This window comes from Colias croceus, chromosome 22, assembly GCF_905220415.1.
Source record: "Colias croceus chromosome 22, ilColCroc2.1".
NCBI lineage: Eukaryota > Metazoa > Arthropoda > Insecta > Lepidoptera > Pieridae > Colias > Colias croceus.
The window spans coordinates 8,477,158-8,500,013 of record NC_059558.1 but is presented as its reverse complement, the minus strand read 5'-3'; the positions used below and the strand labels follow the sequence as shown (position 1 = coordinate 8,500,013).

The 22,856-nt window shown below is 30.2% G+C and overlaps 2 protein-coding genes across 2 annotated transcripts in view; both read left to right on the top strand.

Moving 5' to 3' along the window:
• Window positions 1–22,856, top strand: part of LOC123701819 — a 143,732-nt gene that overhangs the window by 85,987 nt on the left and 34,889 nt on the right. The gene's annotated exons all lie outside the window — the stretch shown is intronic.
• On the top strand, window positions 12,092–13,873 carry LOC123701820 (gastric triacylglycerol lipase-like). The gene has a single exon (XM_045649387.1). The coding sequence runs from the start codon at window positions 12,107–12,109 to the stop codon at window positions 13,358–13,360; it is 1,254 nt and encodes a 417-aa protein (XP_045505343.1). The 5' UTR covers window positions 12,092–12,106; the 3' UTR covers window positions 13,361–13,873.

The following is a 22,856-nucleotide window of genomic DNA, read 5'->3' as shown; positions in this document are numbered from 1 at the left end:
ATGTTTATAAACTTTCAAGTAGCGAGAGTGGTCTGCTTGATCAAGAGCTACGACACAACGATGAAATATCTTCAAATTGATTAGTTTTTACTGATATTTTGTAGTTGAGAATATATTTTTATTATTTACTATTTTAATGGAACTATATTATTAGTAATTATAGAACTTAAGTGATTGGAATCCCGTCAGATATAGGTGTAATCAGGGTGTAATAGTGTTGTGTTTTTAACCCTAGAAAGATAATCATATTGAGTAGTACGGGAAAGAGAGTCATGCGTCAAATTTACGCATGTTTTTTAGTTAGCTCTAAGTCGAGGTATATTGTTTTTTTTTCTATAAATTGTAAGTTATTATATATTAACAGTTACATTAGAATAATTAATATTACAAATAATTTATTTTTAATTATTTTTGTACGTATAAAATAACGAAAACATTAAACGTCTGCTTTAAATCTACAATTCTTGTAACACGTATTATTTCTAATAAAAACTTATTTTTGACCACAATTATCAGACTTTTTTATATGTTATATATATGTTGTACATATAGTTATATAAAAAAATAGTGAGAAACAAGTTTAGCACATATCAACGTATGCTCACGACATATAACTATGCTACATTTTTTTCAGGAGGCATTTGCCTTTCGTCATATTTCAGAAGGACAAAAACTATAGTAAATACGTTTTTTTTTACTGAAGGCCTCCTCAATACTTTCTTACGATGCACCAGATACTTCATTTGGCAAGAAATTGGAGATATTATCACGCAAATATTTTATCAAAACTGGTGATTCTAAACACCCACGCATAACCAAAGAAGACAGTTCCATGCATCTATATTTCATGTTTTTTTGACTCAGATGTTTCTGTGCTTTGTTGTTAACATTGTGGCTATAAATTTAATATGCAATATGCAGGCAATTTTATTGATTCCATAAAATAAAGCCATTGGCCATCTCATTGTCTTCCTACTATTGAACATCAGGGAACACATTCGGTCTAATGTATCTACTCCGCCTTTTGCTTGAATGTAATATATTATCTTTGCTTTGTACCTCATCGGGACAAGCTTCTTCTGCTTCATTTATTTATTTATTTATTTCATAACAACAAGTAATTAACAGGTGTAAAACCCAAAGCATTACATGTTTAGTTTAAAATAAAATATTAAAATAGGATAAGTTTACAATTTTCATTAATCATCGACTTAAGAATTTAAAAACATTCGATTTAAACGTATTTAAGGACGTATTAAATAAATCTGTCTCGGGTAGCAGAGCGAGCAAGTCGTTTACCAATTTTACCGAGCGCACCAAGGGGGCGTTACGGCCAGACACAGTTCTTACACCTTGCTGGACGGCAAGGAAATCACGACCCCGACGTAGTCCCAACCCAGAAGGAGCCGCTACACTATAAATGAACTTTGGAGGAATTTTAAAAGAAATTCGTTCAAGACTAAATGGGTTATCTATACCACCATTTAGCACCTGATAAACGTGTACTAGTAAAATGTATTTTCGCCTCGATTCCAGACTGAAAAAGCCTGTCATACCGTACACATACAGAGATGGGTACATGTATGGATAGTATCCATACATTTGTCTAAATACATATCTACAAAACTTCTTTTGGATTTTTTCTAACATAAGGATATATTTTTTTTCATGTGAATCCCAGATAATACAATTATATTCTAAGCAACTTCGAACGTATGCCTGGTAAAGAGAAATAGTACATTTTATGTCAGAAAAATTATTGCCAGTTCGAATTATAAAACCGAGCGTTTTAAAAGACTTATTGCATATATTAACGATATGCTCCTTAAATTGTAACCGAGAAGAAAAAGTAACTCCTAGATCTTTAATTGTTGTAACGCGCTGTAGACACTGTCCACCTAAATAATATGTGTAATCGATTGGCATTCGAGACCTCGAGTAGCTCATTATTTTGCATTTACCAATATTAAAATATAAGCGGTTTTCTACACCCCATTCCAAAACAGACTCAATGTCACGCTGCAAAGCCTGGTATTGGGTATGATTATTTACTCCCATATAAATTCTTCTGTGTCACTTTACTCGTCATCTTCATCGCTTTGCATAAGAACGGCTAGTATACAATATTCTTAAAATTTTCTATCCCCAATTGTTTTCTATATTTGCTTCAATATGTATAAAAATAAAATTTTAACATAAGTCACAATATACAGTAATAATAAGCTAAAAAATATTCAAACTACCATAGAAGTCAAAATCTTAAAAGTCACGGACAAAGATAATCATGCGTAATTTTGACTCACGTAGTCGTTATATTTCAAAATCGGTTACTCTAACTTTATTGACACGTATACCATAGGGTAGCTCTCAGTGACTTATGAAATGTCCTATAAGCACAGTTATGGATTCGCGACATTTAAAAAGATACAGCTATATATCGAAAACGCAGGAGTCATTTTGACGCAGACTATCTTTCTAGGGTTAAAGGGGTGATATAGGATGAAATTTTATATATGAAAGAGAAATAGTTCAATGAGCTAGTTTGTATTATGAGTGTTGGCGAACCTATTGAATGAAACAAACAATTAATATTCCTTCAAACTAATTTTTATTTGTTCTTATAAATAAAGAACGTTTTAAAAACTGTTTAGTCTAAAAAAACATTAAAGATATATTTTTTTGTTGCTTAAATATAACAAACAGAATAATAATATGCGAATAAAATAACGCTTCCTTATTTTTTGTGCAAAAGTTTTTTTCATTTCAATTACTATAATGATTTTATAATGCGACTCTTTATTCTTTATATTTGAGTATATTTACAGCGACACTATGTTCTCGACCGACTTCAAAAAAAGAAGGCGGTTCACAGTCGACAGTATTTCTTGGCTTGTTTACCACAGAACTTTCGGCAGGGTGAACCGATTTTGATGATAACTTTTTATTTGAAAGCTTCCTTCCTGTATAGACCTATTTAAATAGTCTGTTTCTGACAATTTCAAGGTGGTTTCGTTTATTGTGCAGAATTAATATAATTATTTTCTACCTTGCCGAAGTTTAGTCATATTTCAAGACATCTAATTTGCAGTAAATTACTAAAAGATTTCAATTAGTATTTGCTTTCTAATAGATAAGATCAGAATTATTAATTATGCATGTTATATTTATTTCTATCCACATTAGGCTTGGAAGCTAAAAGCTAGATCTAAAATTAGAGCTAGGTAGCCTAGATGTCCATTGTTCGAATTGTCACTGGGATGAATGTTAGTTTAACAAATGATAAGGGGTCGTTCAACGATGTGTGATTAATTTTAAGTTTTAACCAATTACACCAGAAGGCGGGTTATGTTTTTCTATATAATATGTAAGTATTTTTGTTACATTCTGCTCTCAAAGGAAATACAGCGGATGTCTTGAAAGTTCTTTTTCACTTAATAGTTAAACATTTTAGAGACAGCTGAAAAATACCAAAGTTACGATAATATGATCTTCAAACTCAAACTCAAACATTTATTTATTCAATAAGACTTCTTCGAGAAGCACTTTTGAAACGTCAATACATATTTTTAACATTTACCACCGATTGGGATAGCAGTATCTATGGAGAAGAATCGGCAAGAAACTCCATAGTTGCTCTTTTAAATCATTTCAGTATTACAATTTAATTTTACAAAATATGTAAGTAACTGTACGTATATAATATTATACATACATAATATCTTCTACTACAAAAAACACCATACCTACCGAACACATTTATCTATTAATTCGTGCACAACACAACTTTGCACCAATCTCACAAATAAGAATCAATCACATATCAATCACAACGCACAAACGCACAACACTGACACATACACACCGTATCTAACACATTTACCTTCTAATTTGTGCAACAATCACACAAACACAATACATGATTGATCACATTGACACACACACCCGCGTAATAATCAGCACTCTCACACATTACACACACATGCCGAATCACATTTAAGTATTAATTTGTGTACAAACACACACACACAAGCAATATCAATCACATTTGCCTACCGTATCAATCACATTTACCGACTAATTTACACACACACCCACACACACACACAAACACCATATCAATCACGTGTAGCTATTAATTTGTGCAAGTCAGCATTGGGGCGTCGGCGGGTCGTTGACCCCGTATCGATTGAGGGAACTGGGTCAGCCGGTCTGTGGCGGGATGTGTATCTATAGCAGGGGATGCTAAAAAGAAAAAAAAAACTGGCCAGTACTAATATATATTTTTTAATAAAAAGCAAGGCTAGGTCTAACTGTGAGGAGAAGAAAAAAACTAAATAATTAAAAAAAAGTCGGCTACCGATATTTAATATCTATTAATTTGGGATAATTAGGAATATTTTAAGAATAAACTAAAGAAATACCAACTTATCATTATCCCTGTAACCTGTACGTGTACCCACAAAATTAAGATTAATGATATATATCTTGGCAGAATAAGCTTACTTGTCTTACGTTTTTGAGATATTAAAAAACTTACTATAATAAAATGGTGTTAATGCTTATAATATTTTTTACTGCCATATTATATTATACTCAATGTTACATATTATATTATCCACATTCGACATCTTCAGCTAGAGTATTTAGTAGAGGGAAGAAAGTGACAGTAACAAATTACAAAAATATTAATTGTTTTTTTTATAAATATTCCATACATACATATAAACATCGTATTCAGAGAATATTTCAAACAGTATTTTTTCTCTAAGATTTTTTCTATGGCTAATTTGACGCATACGTGTTACTTCGGAAAAAAATTCGCTTGTAATTTAAATTATAATATTATGTTAAACAAAAACTACAGTTTTTGTTTCAACTTTGCGTGATTTTAAAATAATAACAACACTCAATAGACATGAATTGCAAAAAAAAATTATAGAATTTTGTTTGACTTTTACCTATAGAAAAATTTACCACGAAAATGTTCTTATTTGTAAGCACATACCTATTTTGAATACATTATTTATTATGTTGAAAATAATACAAAAAATGACTATGTATAGTTTTTATTTAATTATAAATCTATTATGAAATATTATCTGATATCTTTTTCTCAATAGATTTAATTAATTTACGGTTTCTAAAACTTCTCAAATAAAATAACTTCCATAAAATAAAACATATTTTTATTTAAACACAGCGTAATCCACGCTTAGATTTGCCGACACACAGCATTTTATTAATATATCGTGAATATATCTATCCAAATAGTTTATTAATTTATCTATCAAAAACATTCTAAATGAGCATAAAACAGAAGGCTTAGGTGGATTCTATATAACACACAGTCTTAATGTATCCCTAATCTGTATTAACACGAATCCACCCCTAAATAAATTACTTGAACTTAACACGACACTCAAGCATGACCCTTATCTCTGTACAGCTAAGGATTATTACCGTGTGCCTGTATTTCAAATTGATACGTACTATCTGGGTGGGAGAGCTTAAATCTTCTTGCAGTTGAAACTAATTGATGCAGTGGTGAATATTGGATTCTATGTCTGGGAGGATAAAGTTTTATTTGCTTTGATTCATGCCGAGTTAAAATTTAATACTAGTTAAATGTATTCTTCGCGACAATATCTTTATCTGAAGACATTTTATATACTTAAATGAAATAAGAAGTTCATGTTCTACTGCCTCGCCTTTGTCCATTTAATTGAATGTATGATCTAGATTATTTTTTTCATAAAAGTAGTCTTAATTACCGCTCTTATGCGCTCACTCACATTAGCGAAAATGCCGTCATAAATAGTTTAGCTTTATGACTGAGGCTTTCTGTCTAAAAAGGGGAATAAGTATTGTTAAAAAGATATATACGATTTATTATAAAAAATCGTTAACCCAAAATTTTATTATGCTTTTACATACACGCATAAATTGACAATAAATACTAGGTTTTAGAGGTATTAAAAATCATATGAAAAGAACCCTAAAAAGTTAATTTAGTCAGCCGTGCTCTAAACCGCGTTACGCGACACGCGTACTTACGTAAAAGCTCTTACCTTTACGAGGCAATATAAAAATATTAATTTGCAAGATTTCTGTTCGAAATGACTGGGACTTCCAGTGTTACCTTGTTAACCGACTGCGGAAAGAGGTTATGGTTTTAGTGTGCATGAATGAATGAATGAATGAAAACGCTTTATTACACACCATTATTATTAATAGGAAAAAGACTACTTTTTATGTAAACGAGCTATTTCACGTCATACTTAATTTAAAATGGTGACAACATATTTTTTGTACTTTAATTTTGTCTGTATTATCATGAAAATTAATCAGATTCCTTAACACTTGTAACACTTAACATCAAGTTGCCCACCTGCCCCTTTGCTTGCTCTGACATAAAAAAAATAAAGTCTTATCAACTGTCTTAATTTTCTAAATACTTATTGCAACCGGCGGTTTCTCCCTGAAAATGAAAATCCTATTGTCTTGTTAAGTCATATATATAATATCCATTTAAGACAATCATACAATTACTCGCAGTCCCTACAAAAAGAAACCAGAACATTCCACACAAGGGTGTATCCGAGTCCCTATCTCAGATATAAAAAAGATATAAAAGCAAAGTAATTGGGCAAGTGCCGTAAATGCGTATAAAACGATCCCTGCTGCTTGTGGCTTTGGAGTCAAGATCAGCTTTTTTGCAGGATTAAAAGACATTCGTATATAGCCTATAGGTAAGTTATAGCCCTTCGTAAGAGTAAAAGAAGAAAGGGAATACATTTATTTTTGCAAATAATAAGAAAGACATCCAAAGCAAAGTATTCAATATAAAAATAACTTTATTCTTTTCTAACTGTTTGTCCCGGCTTCGTTCGCACTGAACGGGAAAAATAGTACGCAGTAAAGAACTGCTGATTTCTTTGAGAATGCGAGGCTGTAAGATTTTCCTATACCAAAAATTTATCAACGCGGTTAAGGAAGTTTTCGCTTCAAAAATATAATCCATGCTTGTCTGGGTGTAGTTTTTACTGTAAAAAAAACTGCCAAGCAATTATTGTGTTATATCTTAACAAACAAACAGAAAATCAAATCATTCCTCCTTGATGGTTTGAGATTCAACAAGCATATCTTAAACATATCAAAAAATTGTTTCTATCGGCTAAAACTGCTCTATCGTATTAGACATTCATTAAGTGTTAATGTTAGAAAATTGCTATGTGAATCACTTATATTATCCAAATTTAATTATGCTGATACGGTAGTTGGACCTAGGTTGCTTACATCCACGAAAAAAATTGCGCAACGGGTGCAAAACGCCTGTGCCCGTTTTTGTTATGAAATACCCTACCGTGATCATGTAACACCATTTTTGTCGAATAACAATTCTCTAAAAATGGAGTACCGTACCCACGTGCATCTGGCCACGCTTCTATTTAATGTTTTAAAGTACAGAGTGCCTGTGTATTTGTACGACAAACTGAAATGGCTGGCGGATCATAATACAGCCTACCAGACTCGTCACGCAACTTCTTTATTAGAAATACCTCTTCACAGAACATCCGCATTTAGGGGGAGTTTTAGATATCAAGCTTCAAAATGCTGGAACGACCTACCGCCGCCTATTCGTTCCCAACAAAGCGTATTCTCTTTTAAAAACAAACTGAAGTCTTATCTTCTTGACATTCAAAAGCGCAATCAGAAATTTTAACCCCATCAAACTGTCCTTTATTGATTAATTTTCTTTTTGTCAAAATACACTCACTTTTACAAATTTCATATAAATATAAATGTGTATGTATCAATATCTGAATATATTATATTGCTGACTTTTATTTATGTATATTGAATTTTATGTGCACAAATTTAATTTAATATTACACAATATATATATATATATATATTATTCATTTACTTATTATATTATGTATTTATAAAGTATATATATCGATTCAATTATATTTTTACTTGCATATTGTTGGATACCTTAGTCTGAACCTTGGATCATTAAGTAAGTAAGTTACTTAATGATCTTGGGTCTGAACGGAAATACATCTACTGTCAATAAGACATCCTAAGGCGGCCACTGAAAATCAGTGATAACACACTGAGTGGTTGGCCTAATTATGGCATACGTACTTATATCTTTTAAGTTCCTTTTTTCTTAACTAAATTGTATCTTTTTTTATGTGTCCATAATAAACTTATTTCATTTCATTTCATTTCATTTCATTTCATTTCATTTCATTTCATTTCATTTCATTTTCATTTCATTTTCATTTCATTTCATTTCATTTCATTTGATGAGGAATAGTAAGTTTCTTCCTTTAAGTCATTGACCAAATAACAAACAGGTATATATTTTCATACCGGTATTGTGAATGAAAATAAATTGACGGGGCGTGGTGACCAATCTAGACTAGACCGTGCGACGACTTGTACCCTAGGTCACGGATTCATTAGATTAGTTTCGAAATTTAATACTTTATAATATTTAGAAATATAATTTTTCTCATTCAACAAAGAAAAAAATATTATAAAGATGTACTTATTACCCAGATCAATAGGTAGTAAATGTTATAAAGAATTATCATAATCGGCTCTTCCGTTCCAAAGATTAACCTCTACAAACATACAAATAATCTTTTCCATACAATCCAATCGATGAATTGGTAACCTCGACATTCGCTTTATTAAATAGATGATTGATATCAACTATGACCATAAAACTGAATCATTTTATGTGGATTTTATATGACATCACCATTTGCCATATGAGATTTAGCTCGAATCTAAACCAAATTGATATCTAATCTATGTATTTATAATAAACATTATTTTTTAATTATTAATGTCTAACAATTTTTATCTTAATAACATTAACATCTAACTATCAACTACTAGTTTTCCATTCACGGCTTGGACGGCTTCGTTTAAAACAAAGTGAATTATAAACCTTCCTCTAGAATGAGTGCCGTGAACGCAATGGACTGCATTTGGACGATATTATTTTTAAGAAATAAATTCCCATATTATGCACTTTGATAATTAATAAACATTTTTTCAATACACCGCTTACTTTTTTTTTTATTCATCCCCAAAATATAAACTTTCTTTTGAGACACCCTGTATTAGTAATAGATATACATATTTTCACCTCGCATTTCTCACAGTTATACATAAAAATGCACAAAGTCACATTTTTTATTGACCAAAGAAATGTACAAAAATTGGTAGATAATTTCTTGAATTCATAAGTATTTTTATGTCTTCGTTATGTTAAAATATCTTGCAACCCTAATCTTGTTTATACACATTAAATCTTATAATTATACTATAAATAAACTGTTTTTAATGAAGCGGATGTAATAAATATTTATGTACCAACAACAGGTTTAGTACCTAATTTTATTAATTATATTCTTTTAAATATTCGCCTTCCGTGAGATATTTAAAGTAGAGTATCTTTCCTATAAGACAAAGATTTTCTTTTATGTAACTCGCCTACCTATTCTTGTAAATGCCAGCTTTATTAAAAACTTTGTAAAATAAGAAAAATAAATACTCTGCTAAAAATATCTGTCCAATCATGTCTTAAGTAGGAAATAAGAATACATACCTATAAATATTTCCAAGCAAAATTTTCCTTTAAAAAGTCCATCGGGCTATATTAAATTAGTTTAATAACGTAATAAATGTTTTGCTAGAGGTTTAATAGAGGATCAAAATTCAACTTTCTCTTTCCATATTTCCTTATCTTAGAAGCAATTATAGTAAAACTAATACTTATACTTTTTTTATTTATTATAGTACAACATTAAACACATTCAAATAAAACACTTAAAATACGACTAAAGAAGACCGGATGTTAAACATATTAATACCATTAAAATGTGAACATTAATAATCTGTTATAAAAAAAATATTTAATAATTCGATATTTGACCACAAAATTGGCAAAAAAACAATTTATCAGAACATACGTAGGTAACCAATATGGTCGTGAACTTGGACGACCAATGTTGACCTTCGCTAAGGATTTACCTTTTTGGGATGCGCATGCCCATATTTAAAAGGAAGTTTATAATATGTAGGTAAATATGTATTTACTGAGATTGTATATTTTGACTTATTTCCTTGTGAATTTAAAATATAGTTTTTGCGTGAAGATATTATGTAGTTACAATACTAGATTTTTGAAATCTTACGAATTTGTATATACATATATTTGTTAAAAACATGTATGCTTTTTTAAAAAGTGCACAAAGCCGACTTGTAGTATAAAAATATAATGTTTTTTTATTTAAGTAAATTGATACGATAATTTTAATAAAAAAATACATTATTGGTTTTACCAGTTGTATTTTTATGAACTACCACGGAAAATATTTATTTAATTTCTCAAGGTAAATGTAGAATGCCCGATGTTATTTTTAGGTTTTGTTGTCAACAAAAATATTTCCAATTAAGTACATACATACATAAAATTATTATCTATACGTACGAGTACTTTTATATTTATATCCAAATCTGGAAATGAATACGATGATTGAATAAATATGAAAATTGATAAATCATGTACGTTTTTGCGTTTATTTTGTTGGTTTTTCGAAAAAACCAATGTTGATAAAAATAAAAAATGGTAAATGTCAAAAACTTTATTTTACATTTATACAAACAGTACGTTTATAAAAAAAGAAAATATGTACTTACTTTACTTATTTATGGTGGTGATAAAATGAATACATACATAGTTTATTTTTTAAAGTTTATTGTTTATTGTTTATATTATAGGATTTTCAACCAGTACATGCAAACCTAAAATATTAATAAGAGAAACCGCGGGAAACAAAAACTGTACAAAAACCTTACAAAAACTGTATTGACGTAATAACAATATCTATTTAAAAATAATAAAATTGGATACATTTTCGTAAACATTCCAATAGGCATGCGATTTACCAATAAACTGTATCACGGTCAAAACTTTCAACACAACCACTTTGTTATTTTTTAACTGACACAATGCGGAAATTATAAAACCGATACAAGTAGTTCTAATTTAAACGAGGTTCAGTGGTCAAGTGTTACAACTATGTTCTAGTTTAGTTTAGGACTCTGAAAATAGACTAATTATAGAGTTGTAAGCTGAAGAGTTTGTTTGTTTGAACGCGATTATGTTTTAAATATATATCATCACGTTGAGACCAAAAGGAACGGAGAAATGCGGGTGAAACCGCGGCCACGGGGCACAGCTAGTATATTATAGAGCTGAAGAGTTTGTTTGCTTGACGCTGCTAATATCAGGAAGCACGGTTTCGTTTTGAAAAATTATTACACTGTTGAATAGTCCGCTTATTGAGGAAGGCTATAGGCTATTTATCATCACGTTGAGACCAATATAGGAACGGAGCAATGCGGGTAAAACCGCAGGGCACAGCTAGTACCTCAAAGATCTGTGAAACTGTATATTAAATGTTATAAAAACAATTTGATATTGTCTTTATCTACTGAGATATAAGACTTAATAAATATTTACTTACAATTTATTAAGATGTTCTGTACATAACGAAGAACACACAATACACGAGAATTTCGTTTTTAAGGAGTTAATAAATTACTCAACGAATACAATATAATTTATTAAAAGAAAATTGTATAGGAATACTAAAACGCTGAATACTAATATGCTCATAAATAATTATTAATTACTCATTCGTCGTGTTACTTTTTGTAGTATCAGTTTAAAATATTACATCCAATTTTCAAGTTCAATAACAGAATAATATCTAAATTATTATAAGCCTTAATAATTCATTTTAATATTTTTTATGAATAAAGAAGTATACAAAAATATTATAATTACCGATAAATCTTTATCTTTTTAGTAGATAGGTATAATATTCTATCTAGAAACACAGCTACTATAAAAACAATTGCTATTAATTCCAATCGGACCGTGACCTTGCCCGTCTTTATAGCATAATATACGTCGCTTTTATCATAATTATGTAAGTATATATATATATACTTGTATGTTTTACGATTCGATCCTTTATATGAGTTTAAACGAGTCATATCGTCAGTTGATAGGATGGCGTCCAAAGCAAACGTTACGGTCAACGTGCTGCTAATATCCGTCGCCATTATACTCGGTAACGTGGTTCGATTTAAATTCTTGCCATTCAATAACGACACCAAGAAATCTCTAGGTTATCCCAAAGATAGTCTTCTCAATTTTACTGAATTAGCGGGAAAATATGGATATATATCTGAAGAGCATACAGTGATTACAGAAGACGATTATGTGTTGACGATCTTTCGGATTGTGCGTGGGAGGAATTGCCATGGGAGGATCAGAGAACCACCGGTGATTCTTATGCATGGCCTGCTGCAGAGTTCTGACGCGTGGCTCGATGCAGGACCTAATGCGGGGCTGGCGTACCTTCTCGCTGATGCCTGCTACGACGTGTGGGTTGGAAACCAGCGCGGCAACTACTACGCTCGCCGGCATTTACACTACAACCCGGATAAGCACCCGCAATTTTGGGATTTCTCTGTCGATGAAATTGGATTATACGACATCCCTGCTACAATCGATTATGTGCTTAATTACACGGGGCTCCAGAAGTTGAATTACATCGGATACTCTCAAGGTTCTGGCACGTTTTTCGTCATGTGTTCAGAGAGACCTGGCTATTGTGATAAAGTGAACCTTCTTATCGGATTAGCTCCAGCTGCAAGACAGACGTACACTAAATCTGTGATCTATAGAATAGTAAGTACAGGAATTTCAACTTTTGAAACGGCTTTGACAAGTACTGGTCTTCAAGAGGTATTTGCAAAGGGTGCGTTAGGGCAAGAGCTGCTTGGCTTTATATGTCAAGTCGGTGCCTTATCAGAGCCAGTATGTGGTACCGCTGAAGGCTTATTCGATTCTTTCCACCCTGGCTCTATATCGAATGAAACTTTAAGAGTCATGTTTGGACATTTTCCCGCCGGCACGTCCGTTAGAAACATGGCCAGGTACGGGCAGAGCATGATGACTGATAAATTCCAAAAGTTTGATTACGGTAAAGCGAAGAATTTGAAGAAATATGGCTGCCAAGAACCTCCTAAATATAATTTAAATAGTGTCACAGTGCCCATGGTGATTATGTACGGAAAAAATGACTATTTAGTGGACCCAAAGGACATAAAATGGTTGGTGGATAATTTGCCAAATGTGCTTCAGGTCAAACAAGTAGCTGATCCTCTGTGGAATCATTTCGACAACACATACAGTCGGTATACAAATGAATTGATTTTTCCCACTGTTCATCATTATTTACTAAAATTCAGCAGATGATACAACTAAATGCAAGTTCATATAATATTATGTGATATTTTTTAAATTATACATGCATTAATAGCTCTAGTATAGTGTAAGGATACGAATCTGTGATAATAAAATAAGTTTTTAAATGTATTTTATTTCCTTATTTATTAACGTAAGACTTCCTGTTTGCTTGAGAGGGAAAATCGCAAATATATCATATTGTATGCATTTATGTGACAGTGGTCTTGAATACCTTGAATATAGTAGGAAATATTTTAGTTTTTAATATTATTTTTAAAGATTTGTGACTGGAATATTGCAATAAGTAAGGCAAGGGGTTATCTTATATTCTATAGATATAATAGGATTTGTTTTGTATAATATTAAATCGTAATATTAATATAATTAATGAAGCAGTAGTGCAAATACGTTTGTTATCAGTTGATTATTTTACGTTTAATTATAATACCGAAATCATTTAATAAAAAAAAAAATTTGATCTAAACAAAGTACCTAATGTTGTTAAATTGACCAGAAGCCCGAAATCATTAAATAAATGAACTTAATACATAAGTAGGTATTTTTATTTTCATCCTTTTTTCCTTGTTGTCTTTTTGTATATTTTAAAATATTTTCTTGCATTGATATTATCTGAATTTCTTATACAATTATGTGCATTGATTGGTACTTATCATGGTAGTATTATAGCTACATAATTATATTATGGATTATGGAATAATTATAAAATGCCTTGTATATGCAAAATTGTTTATTATGACTTGTATAAAGGTACTAATATTAACTACGTAACTAATATCCGCGTATATTGTAATTAATATGCTATTATTCTACTAAATTTTTTTTATTGTAGAACTTGTAATAATAATTTTTGCGTTGTTAAAATATCATTTCTACAATTCTAGAATCTATTATATAGTAGAATAATATAAAACTTTGTAATCTATGCTACACTTGAGATTAATCAGAAAAGTTTTAGTTGAAATAATTATAAAAATTCGTTTCAAAATGTAAGGAAAAATCAGCCGCTCTTCAGTATTTAAGATAGAATAGATTTCTTGTATTCTGAGGACTAGAGAAATTCCAGAACCTAAGTTCTAATTTGTTATTTTGTTGGTGTGTCTATGTCGCGGCTATATCGGAGATTTGCACACTTTATGATTGATCATTTCATGTACCTAATGGTCGTATCAACATGTATAAGATGTGTCTACGTATGTTTGAGCATTTTTAATAGTTGTCCATACAGGCATCTCTAGATATAAATATTAAAAATTATAACCGCAATATAAAACATGAGTTAAAAAATATTGTAGAGCCAAATCCATTTAGTTCACACGTGAACACGTTCCTATACTTATAAACCTCTAAAGCGCAGAAAAATTGCAGATTTTTGTTCGGTATTTTTCTATTTTTGCTCTCGAACTTAAAAAGGCTGACACCTCCACGTTGGATAAACGAAGCGATGACCTTTTAGACCCGTTCGATGCAATTTATTTTAGAATCGTATTGTTAACGCGTTTTCTCTCAAGTACCTAAAGTTTTTAGATTTACTCGAGCTTAATAATATTATACTAGGATATTCCCGCGGCTTTTCGTGCGCTTCAAATTTTCTTTGACATATTTGTGCTCTACTTCAGCCACAGGTTTGTTTATGAGTAATGGTGATAATGCGGTGTTTGATGAACTGGGAATAAAATTATTTTAATTATGGTTCTAGAAAGCTATTTATTTATGTAAAATGTTAATGTTATGTGAGTATTACGTACATAATTGAAGTTAAATAATTTTGACGGACCACAATCGCTGTAAAGTGTTCGAAATAATGAACAAATAGACAACAACGTTCTTCTTTGCATATATTATGTACATGTTAATTTTCGACTTTTTTAGTTTTGGAATTTAATATAATATGTACTTACCAGTAGACAAGCTTGTTTTTTATAAGTAAAATTACTTTTTAGTAATCTGCTCGTCTAAAACAAAAAAACAGGGATAATAACAAAAAATATGGAGCCGTAATGTATTAAATATTCCTACATCTACAATCTACATGCAACATAAGTCTTCTTATAATATACCTAGGTACTACTGGGTAATAAATACTTAATCTGTTTCGCCCGGATTGACCCCGAAGAAAAAAATATGACGCGCCAACAATGTTCGAGGCTTTCTCATGGTGATGGAATTTTTTAAATCGGACAATAATTGGTTTTTGAGATAAATCGTAACAAACAAAAAAATCATATCTTTCCTCTTTACAATAAATTAATAATATAAATATAGATAACGATTAATAATGATCGTTAATGTGTATGCCTATTTGTTGCGTGTTTATTTGCTTCCGGTAAGATAAAATATAAGTATTAAATACTTAAGTACTCAATATTTAACTATATTATTATCTTACGCGAATACAAAACTATAACTTGAAGAATATATTTATGTGTTTTAATTTCCTGAGGAGTCATAATATAGAAAAAACGAGAGGGTTTAATTTATAATTATGAAGAAATACGTACATATTTAATCTATTTATTAACAGGTTTACCGCTGGATTATACGGAAGTCGTTTAAATAAATAATAAATGTATGTTGCCATTGATTTTTAAACAAAAAAATAGAATTTAACATAATCGAACATTTCAAACGGTAACAAATTTTATTTGTTATAACAAATAGGTCCCAAATCAATATTTTTTTAACGTTTGTTATAAAAAAAAACTCAGTCAAAGATATATAACATAGTCTTGTTAGACATACTAAGTACTTATAATTTATTACTCAATATATATTATAGATTTTCATTTTATTTTTAACAAGGAAACAATATGAAAAGACACAGACAATTTATACAAATACGTACAAAAAGGCGACCTTATCGCTAAAACAGCGATCTCTACCAGGCAACCTTAGTACGAGGATTGGTTTAGCCTTTGCGTACGGATCAGCATAGACAACAGTTAAATAATTACAAAAAAGTACATATTTTCCATATGTTATTTTTTCCACAAAATAATTAACTAAATAGAATATATCACATGTATATGTCGCAGGCAAATTGTATAATCTCGCCGTTTACAAAAGCTCGGCATTTTGTAATATGTCGAGAATTCGAAATCAGAAATTTTTCGTTTGGATAAAGGGGTGGGTTAGGTTAGGTGCGTGTTTTTAAAACTACACAGAAATAGGAACCCCGCGAAGTGGGGCTCCGTTGGCTCGCGTACGTCTTTTCGTAGAGTTTTGGAAAAAGTAAATCCTCAGCATTTTACAAAATGCCGAGCATTTGTAAACGGCGAAATAATACAATTTGCCTGCGACATATACATACGATAAAAACTTGTTATTTAACAGTCGTGGCTTGTGTCTAGTTCAAGGTTTACTTTAAAATGTATAATTACGTGAAGTGTAAAAACAATTCGTATTAATTATTATAATATAAAATAACATAGTTGAGTAAGCGAACTTTTCCACCCCTTAATTAGGTGAATATATTATAATTTAATGTTATATTTATTGTTTTTTTTATTAGATAAGACAGAATCTTCTCTTCTATATAAGTACCTATATCAAATTCTCGTGTCACATTGTTACTTCTCAGAAAGGGCTGGACCGATTCTCATGAATATAATAATTTTGGATAGATCTGAAAAAAAGCATTTCAATAATTAATACAATAGGATATTCAAACAATTACTTACAAGTTATTAAGATTTCGAATCTATTGCATTTTAAAATCTTGAGTTAATAAATCTTTAAAAAACAAATGACATAAAAAAAATTTCCTCTCAATAATATTATGCATTAATTAGTATAGATAATAAGTTATCAAGTGACCTCTCTAAGTACATTGACCTGTGAACTTGGTTCGCGCCAGTGATTCCTTGCCCTTGTAGTTCATAATTATTATTTATTATTATACTGGGTTGATACCTAATTATATAAAGGGATAACTAATGAAATATTATGTATGTATCGTAAATAAAAAAAAATAACTCATCATAATATTTTTAAAAACACACACACACACACTAAAAAATGATCGAGCAATTAGAAATTATGCTAGATAAAATTATGCAAAACGCCAACAAAAAATCGTATATTTTAGTAAAAAACGGGGAGGTAAGAAAAAAATAGCCATGTCATCTATGTAGAGCGCGAAAGAATAATAAAATTATTAGTTTTTTTCTAACGCGAAGCTAGAAGTTGTTAGGAGAATTAAATTTTCGAACTTTTATTATAGGTAACTAAATCTCAATATAGAATTCAAATAAAATATAAGGTTAGTTATTAGTAATAATAGATTAAACAAATCATGATTCAACAAAATATACTGATAGTACCAAATTCGCAAGTATGTGTGAACAGTGTTTATCTCGATATAGCTATGTACTTGTTTGCAATACAAATGTACTAAATATTAGGCTTAGCGCTTACTGAATAATAATTTTAGTAAATAGGTAGTATTCCGTATTATACAACCAAGAAAAGGGCGGTCAATTTTAATAAAAATTTGCTTTAATATGTATATTACTAACTTACCGCCCGCGGCTTCGTCCGCTTTTTCTAAAAATACTTAAATAGACTTGGCTAGTTTTTAGAACCTCATTAAATATAAACAGTATGTAAAACTAGCCTCATCAAATTATGGGGTTCAATAGGTCATTAGTTGTTTGCTTTGTGAAAATAATTATATAATTTAAATTAAAAAAAATCAATTTTAGAATAAACGTTGTTCTCTAAGGGAAAATAAAACAATTGAGTTTTCAGTTCACCTAAGAACTTAATACATCTTTGTAAATAAATTTCTGGACTGTCTGCAGAACTTGGCACACATTTAGATCTCATTTCTTTTTTTGACAAATTAAATCAACGATTGAACTCGGCTCCAATTTTTACATTTATGTTTTTGGTGGGATATCATTACTTTTTGTACAGAAAATTACTCTGCAAATTTGATTTATTTTATGAATATAATACTTTTTATATATACTATTTTCTTGCGGTTTCTCTGTATGGTTTGTTTAGTATTATTTTCTATATTTTCTTGTATGTTATGAATGTCAGCGCACATTGCCCTGTCATTATCTGCAATTTTTTAAACTCGTTTTCTGTTTAAAAAAAAACATGATTTTCTAAACACGCAGCGTGAATTTGTACACACACTATTACCAAGATGAAAAGATCGTTGTAGAAGAATCATCGCCTTAGTCCATGACGTGACGGTATTGCCATGACGCGATCTTGAAATTTTACTCTAAACGCGCTTAGAGATGTTTCACTTATATTAATATTAATACATATTACGCAAATTAAATTATTTCGACCTTCGACGATAAGCCTTCTTCCATTACACTGAAATTAAAACTGAACTAAACACTCATAAATAAAGAATAAATAAATGTGAATATAATGTAAAATTTTTGTTACAATTTTCTTTTATTGTACGTTTAATAACAGTTTTGAATAAAGAAATCATGCAATCGAAGTAATCTGCCCTAGCGATACTAGCGCGAGTGAGTGTGATGTCAGAGGCGCATCGAATCCACAGATGTTTCGTGCTAAAATACGTAAACTTCAATAATCTATATCTCAGTCATTTATTGATGGATTTCAAATTTTTTTTCGGCCACTGATTAGTTTTGATCTATATTTTAACACTATTATGGTGAATATAATATTTTCTATTTTTATAAACTTTTCCATTTTTCCATACAAACAAAATTAATGTCATTGAAAAAAAAAAATAAATACAGATAAATTCAGTATTTTCTGATTTTTTCCTTTGTACACTCACTATTACCTAGTTGATTACAAAATTTGAACTTTCTAGGTCATCTGGAAGTGGGTTAGGTTTTGTATATATCTATAAGTCAGTCAGTCTTAAAAATTGCGATTTTTGGATATTAATATCTACGCCACTGTTTAATCTGTATTTATGAAATTTAAGGTTCTTGTTTATCTTGAGGTCCTCTTGATATGTACCAAATTTGGTTTATTTAACTTAATAGTTTTCGAGTTATAAGGGGGTGAAAAGTGGCTCGAAATGGTTCGTGTAAATATACACACGGCTGCTGCTCGCCAGTTCTCTTCGCTTGAACTCGGCTTGACACGCTGCCGCGTGTCTAAATCTTGTATGTACAAAAGTATCTGCATTAGTTGGTATGATGTTTTTTAAATTTAGTTCATAATAATTTAGTTCTGTAAATCGTTGAATGATATACTGATATGCCTGATAATATTATAATTAATTTTAACACACATTTCACATTTAATAACTCAGGCCCCGGAATCACAGACACAATAGATTTTCTATTGTGTCGTGGACCGATCGGGCCGCTTGGGGCTCAGGGTTAAAAATATTCAAAAGCCTAAAAAATCTTTGGTCGTTTAAAAGGTTTGCTTTGTATGTGTTAAGTTTATAGAAAAACATTCATATGAATATTTATGCATTGAGACTTTTGGATAAAATATAAAATACTAATATATTCATATTTATAATAATTTTGCCATTTTTTGTCAAACTGTACGCCGTCTCGCGCCGCTTAACTACCGGTTGGCGAAACCAGTTTTGATGTGCCAAAAATGTTATTAAAAGTAGACAACAAGAATAATTATTACTTTTGAAAACAAATAAAATTTAAAACTTATATGTGTCTTGATTGATCGTTCATCAGCTAATATAATCAATGATAAAATATCAAATAAAGTTTATTTTTGGCTTGAAATTTACGGAAATCATAATATATAAATATTATTGTATTCATTATTTATAAGAATATTATTGTACCGATAAACCCTTAACCATATAAATCTAATATAATCTTTACTTATACACCTACATAGTTATAAGATATTAATCGCACACGTACCCGTATAATTTTATTTATTACTACTCATAAAAATGCAGAATTTAGCAAGTTATAGATTTTTATATTTGATTAGCTAACGAACATCATTTACCGATTATGAAAATAAATTTTAATTATTGTATAGTAAGTATATGTAGGTACTTACCTACGAGGAATTTATAAAAAGTAATTCATTATTTTATTCTTTTTCCCATTCAAATCATAAAATCTTTGTTTATGTGTAGCTTTTATTTTTGAAGTGAAACTTCTTTAGGCGTTGGCAGTTTAATTTCTATGTCGCATCATGGCAATATCATCACGTCATGGAGTAAGGTGATGATTTGAAAGAAGTTTCACTTCTGCCACGTCGTGTGCTCGGCACACACTCTTTTTATATTAAAAATATACGTTTGTCTCTATAATAAAATACTATAAAAAATACAGTACGTTTTTTTGTATGTTTATTTTCACGTAAAAAGTGTACAAAGACATACATTAAATCCTGGAAGAACGAAATAGATTAAGTTTCCAGTTACCAAACTAATTTTTTTTTACTGCCTCCTTGGTACAGTGGTTAACGCATGAGCGTAGAGCTCGAAGGGTCCTGGGTTTGATTCCCGGTGGAGACGATGAAAAAAAATGTCTCGGTCTGGCAGGTTCATCACCTACTTTTCCCTAAAGAAAATCGATCAGTGAAACAGATGTATAATGCATCTTCCCCTTACCCCACTAGGGGACATGGGACTTCACTTACTTACCAAGCTAATGAAAACATTCATCAAACCTAGTATTCGTAAAATAAAAATAATAAAATGTAAAATATATATATTAATATTTATATTATGTTATGTTATTTCCTATAACATTTGTTGCAATCACATGCATTGGCCACGTGCACAAACTCGTTTTGAGATCAATTTTGGAAACGTGATGCTTCGCAATTATGTAGTATGTATTTGATATAAGATTATTATTATCAACCGACTGTGCCGAAACGAGAGCTATGTTTTATGTATTTGAATTTATTTGTAGTTTTATAACGCAAATGGTTTGATTGATAGTAGATAATTAATGTTGTTGGAGACACAATACAAAAGATATTTCACAATTACATAGAATTATAGAGCAAAAATATGAAATTCAAAAGTTCAAGTATAAAAATCCTACTAATATTATAAAGGCGAAAGTTTGTAAGTATGGATATATGGATGTATGGATGTTTGTTACTCTTTCACGTAAAAACTACTGAATGGATTTGAATGAATCCTTACCACAATATAGCTTATACATCAGAATAACACATAGGATAGGTTTTATCCCGGAAATCCTACGGGAACGGGAACTATGTGGGTTTTCCTTTGAAAACGCGGGCGAAGCCGCGGGCGGAAATCTAGTAATAAATATATTGAACAAAAATCCTGAATAGACCTATAAAATATAAAGCAATAGTTTATACATATCTTTAGAAATTAGCTCACAAGATTTTTCGCATTCTATATACATAAGGCCTTACTTATTTTCTTAATAAACCGTATTAATAATATTATATCCTATGATTATACCCAACTAAATGAATAAATAAAATTGTCTCAATATTCTGTGTCAACACGGCTCACAATTGTTTCCATAAATAGAATAATTACCGGGTACAAACAAACAAGGTGTATTTAATTATATAAGTCTAATAATTAATGTAGTCTTGCGAAATTGGCTCATTCATTGTTATGATATTATTGTGTTCTATGTAATTACTAATAGAGAAACCCGTGACTATAGGTAGCGAACTTAATGATGCTAACAAAAGAAATATAATTTTAAACCTGCTTGAATTATACATATTTAGAGATTTTTTTTAAAGAATTGAAAAAAAGCATTTGAATGCTATAAAACTAAACATCACATGTTTCATTAATTTTGATCAACCAGCTTCAATCAGCCAGTTCATTAAATCTATACTATTATTTCTAATACTAGCTTCCGCCCGCGACTCCGTCCGCGCGGAAAAATTAAGAAAAATTAAGATTTATTTTTTTTACGTATTTTTCCGGGATAAAAAGTATCCTATTTTATGCCCAGGATAATAAGGTATAATTATACCAAGTTTCATCGAAATCGAACCGTTAGATTTCACGTGATGCCTGAACATACAGACAGACAGACAGACAAAAATCTTTTTAATCACATATTTGGGCTTGGTATCGATCCAGTAACACAGGGGGTGCTATTTATTTTTTCAATATTTTCAATGTACAGAATTGACCCTTCTACAGATTTATTATATGTATAGATTATCATCACAGGAATCGACTCAGCTAAATACTTATTCATTTCAGTAATAAATACTATGAAACATTTATTAACAACAACAAGACAAAACCAATAGGTACCTAGTTTCTAATTGATTTTACATCATCTCTAAGGAATATTTGTCGGAAATACATTCTTAAAATAGAATTTTCGTTAGATAGGACCGGTATATTCGATTTATTTATTATGTAGTGTAAATCTTTCTCTAGGCAACAAACTAATCGAGTCTTAAAACGAAACGCCTTTTACAACTACTCAAGCAAAAGCACATCTTAGAAGTTTTCCCTTGATAAAACCGTAAATTATTTAAATTCAAGTAAAATAAATTAACTAGTGTTTTATTTATCTTT

Bases quoted from the DNA above. Each gene is read 5' to 3' on its own strand.
- LOC123701820 (XM_045649387.1), top strand. From the start codon at position 12,107: ATGGCGTCCAAAGCAAACGTTACGGTCAACGTGCTGCTAATATCCGTC.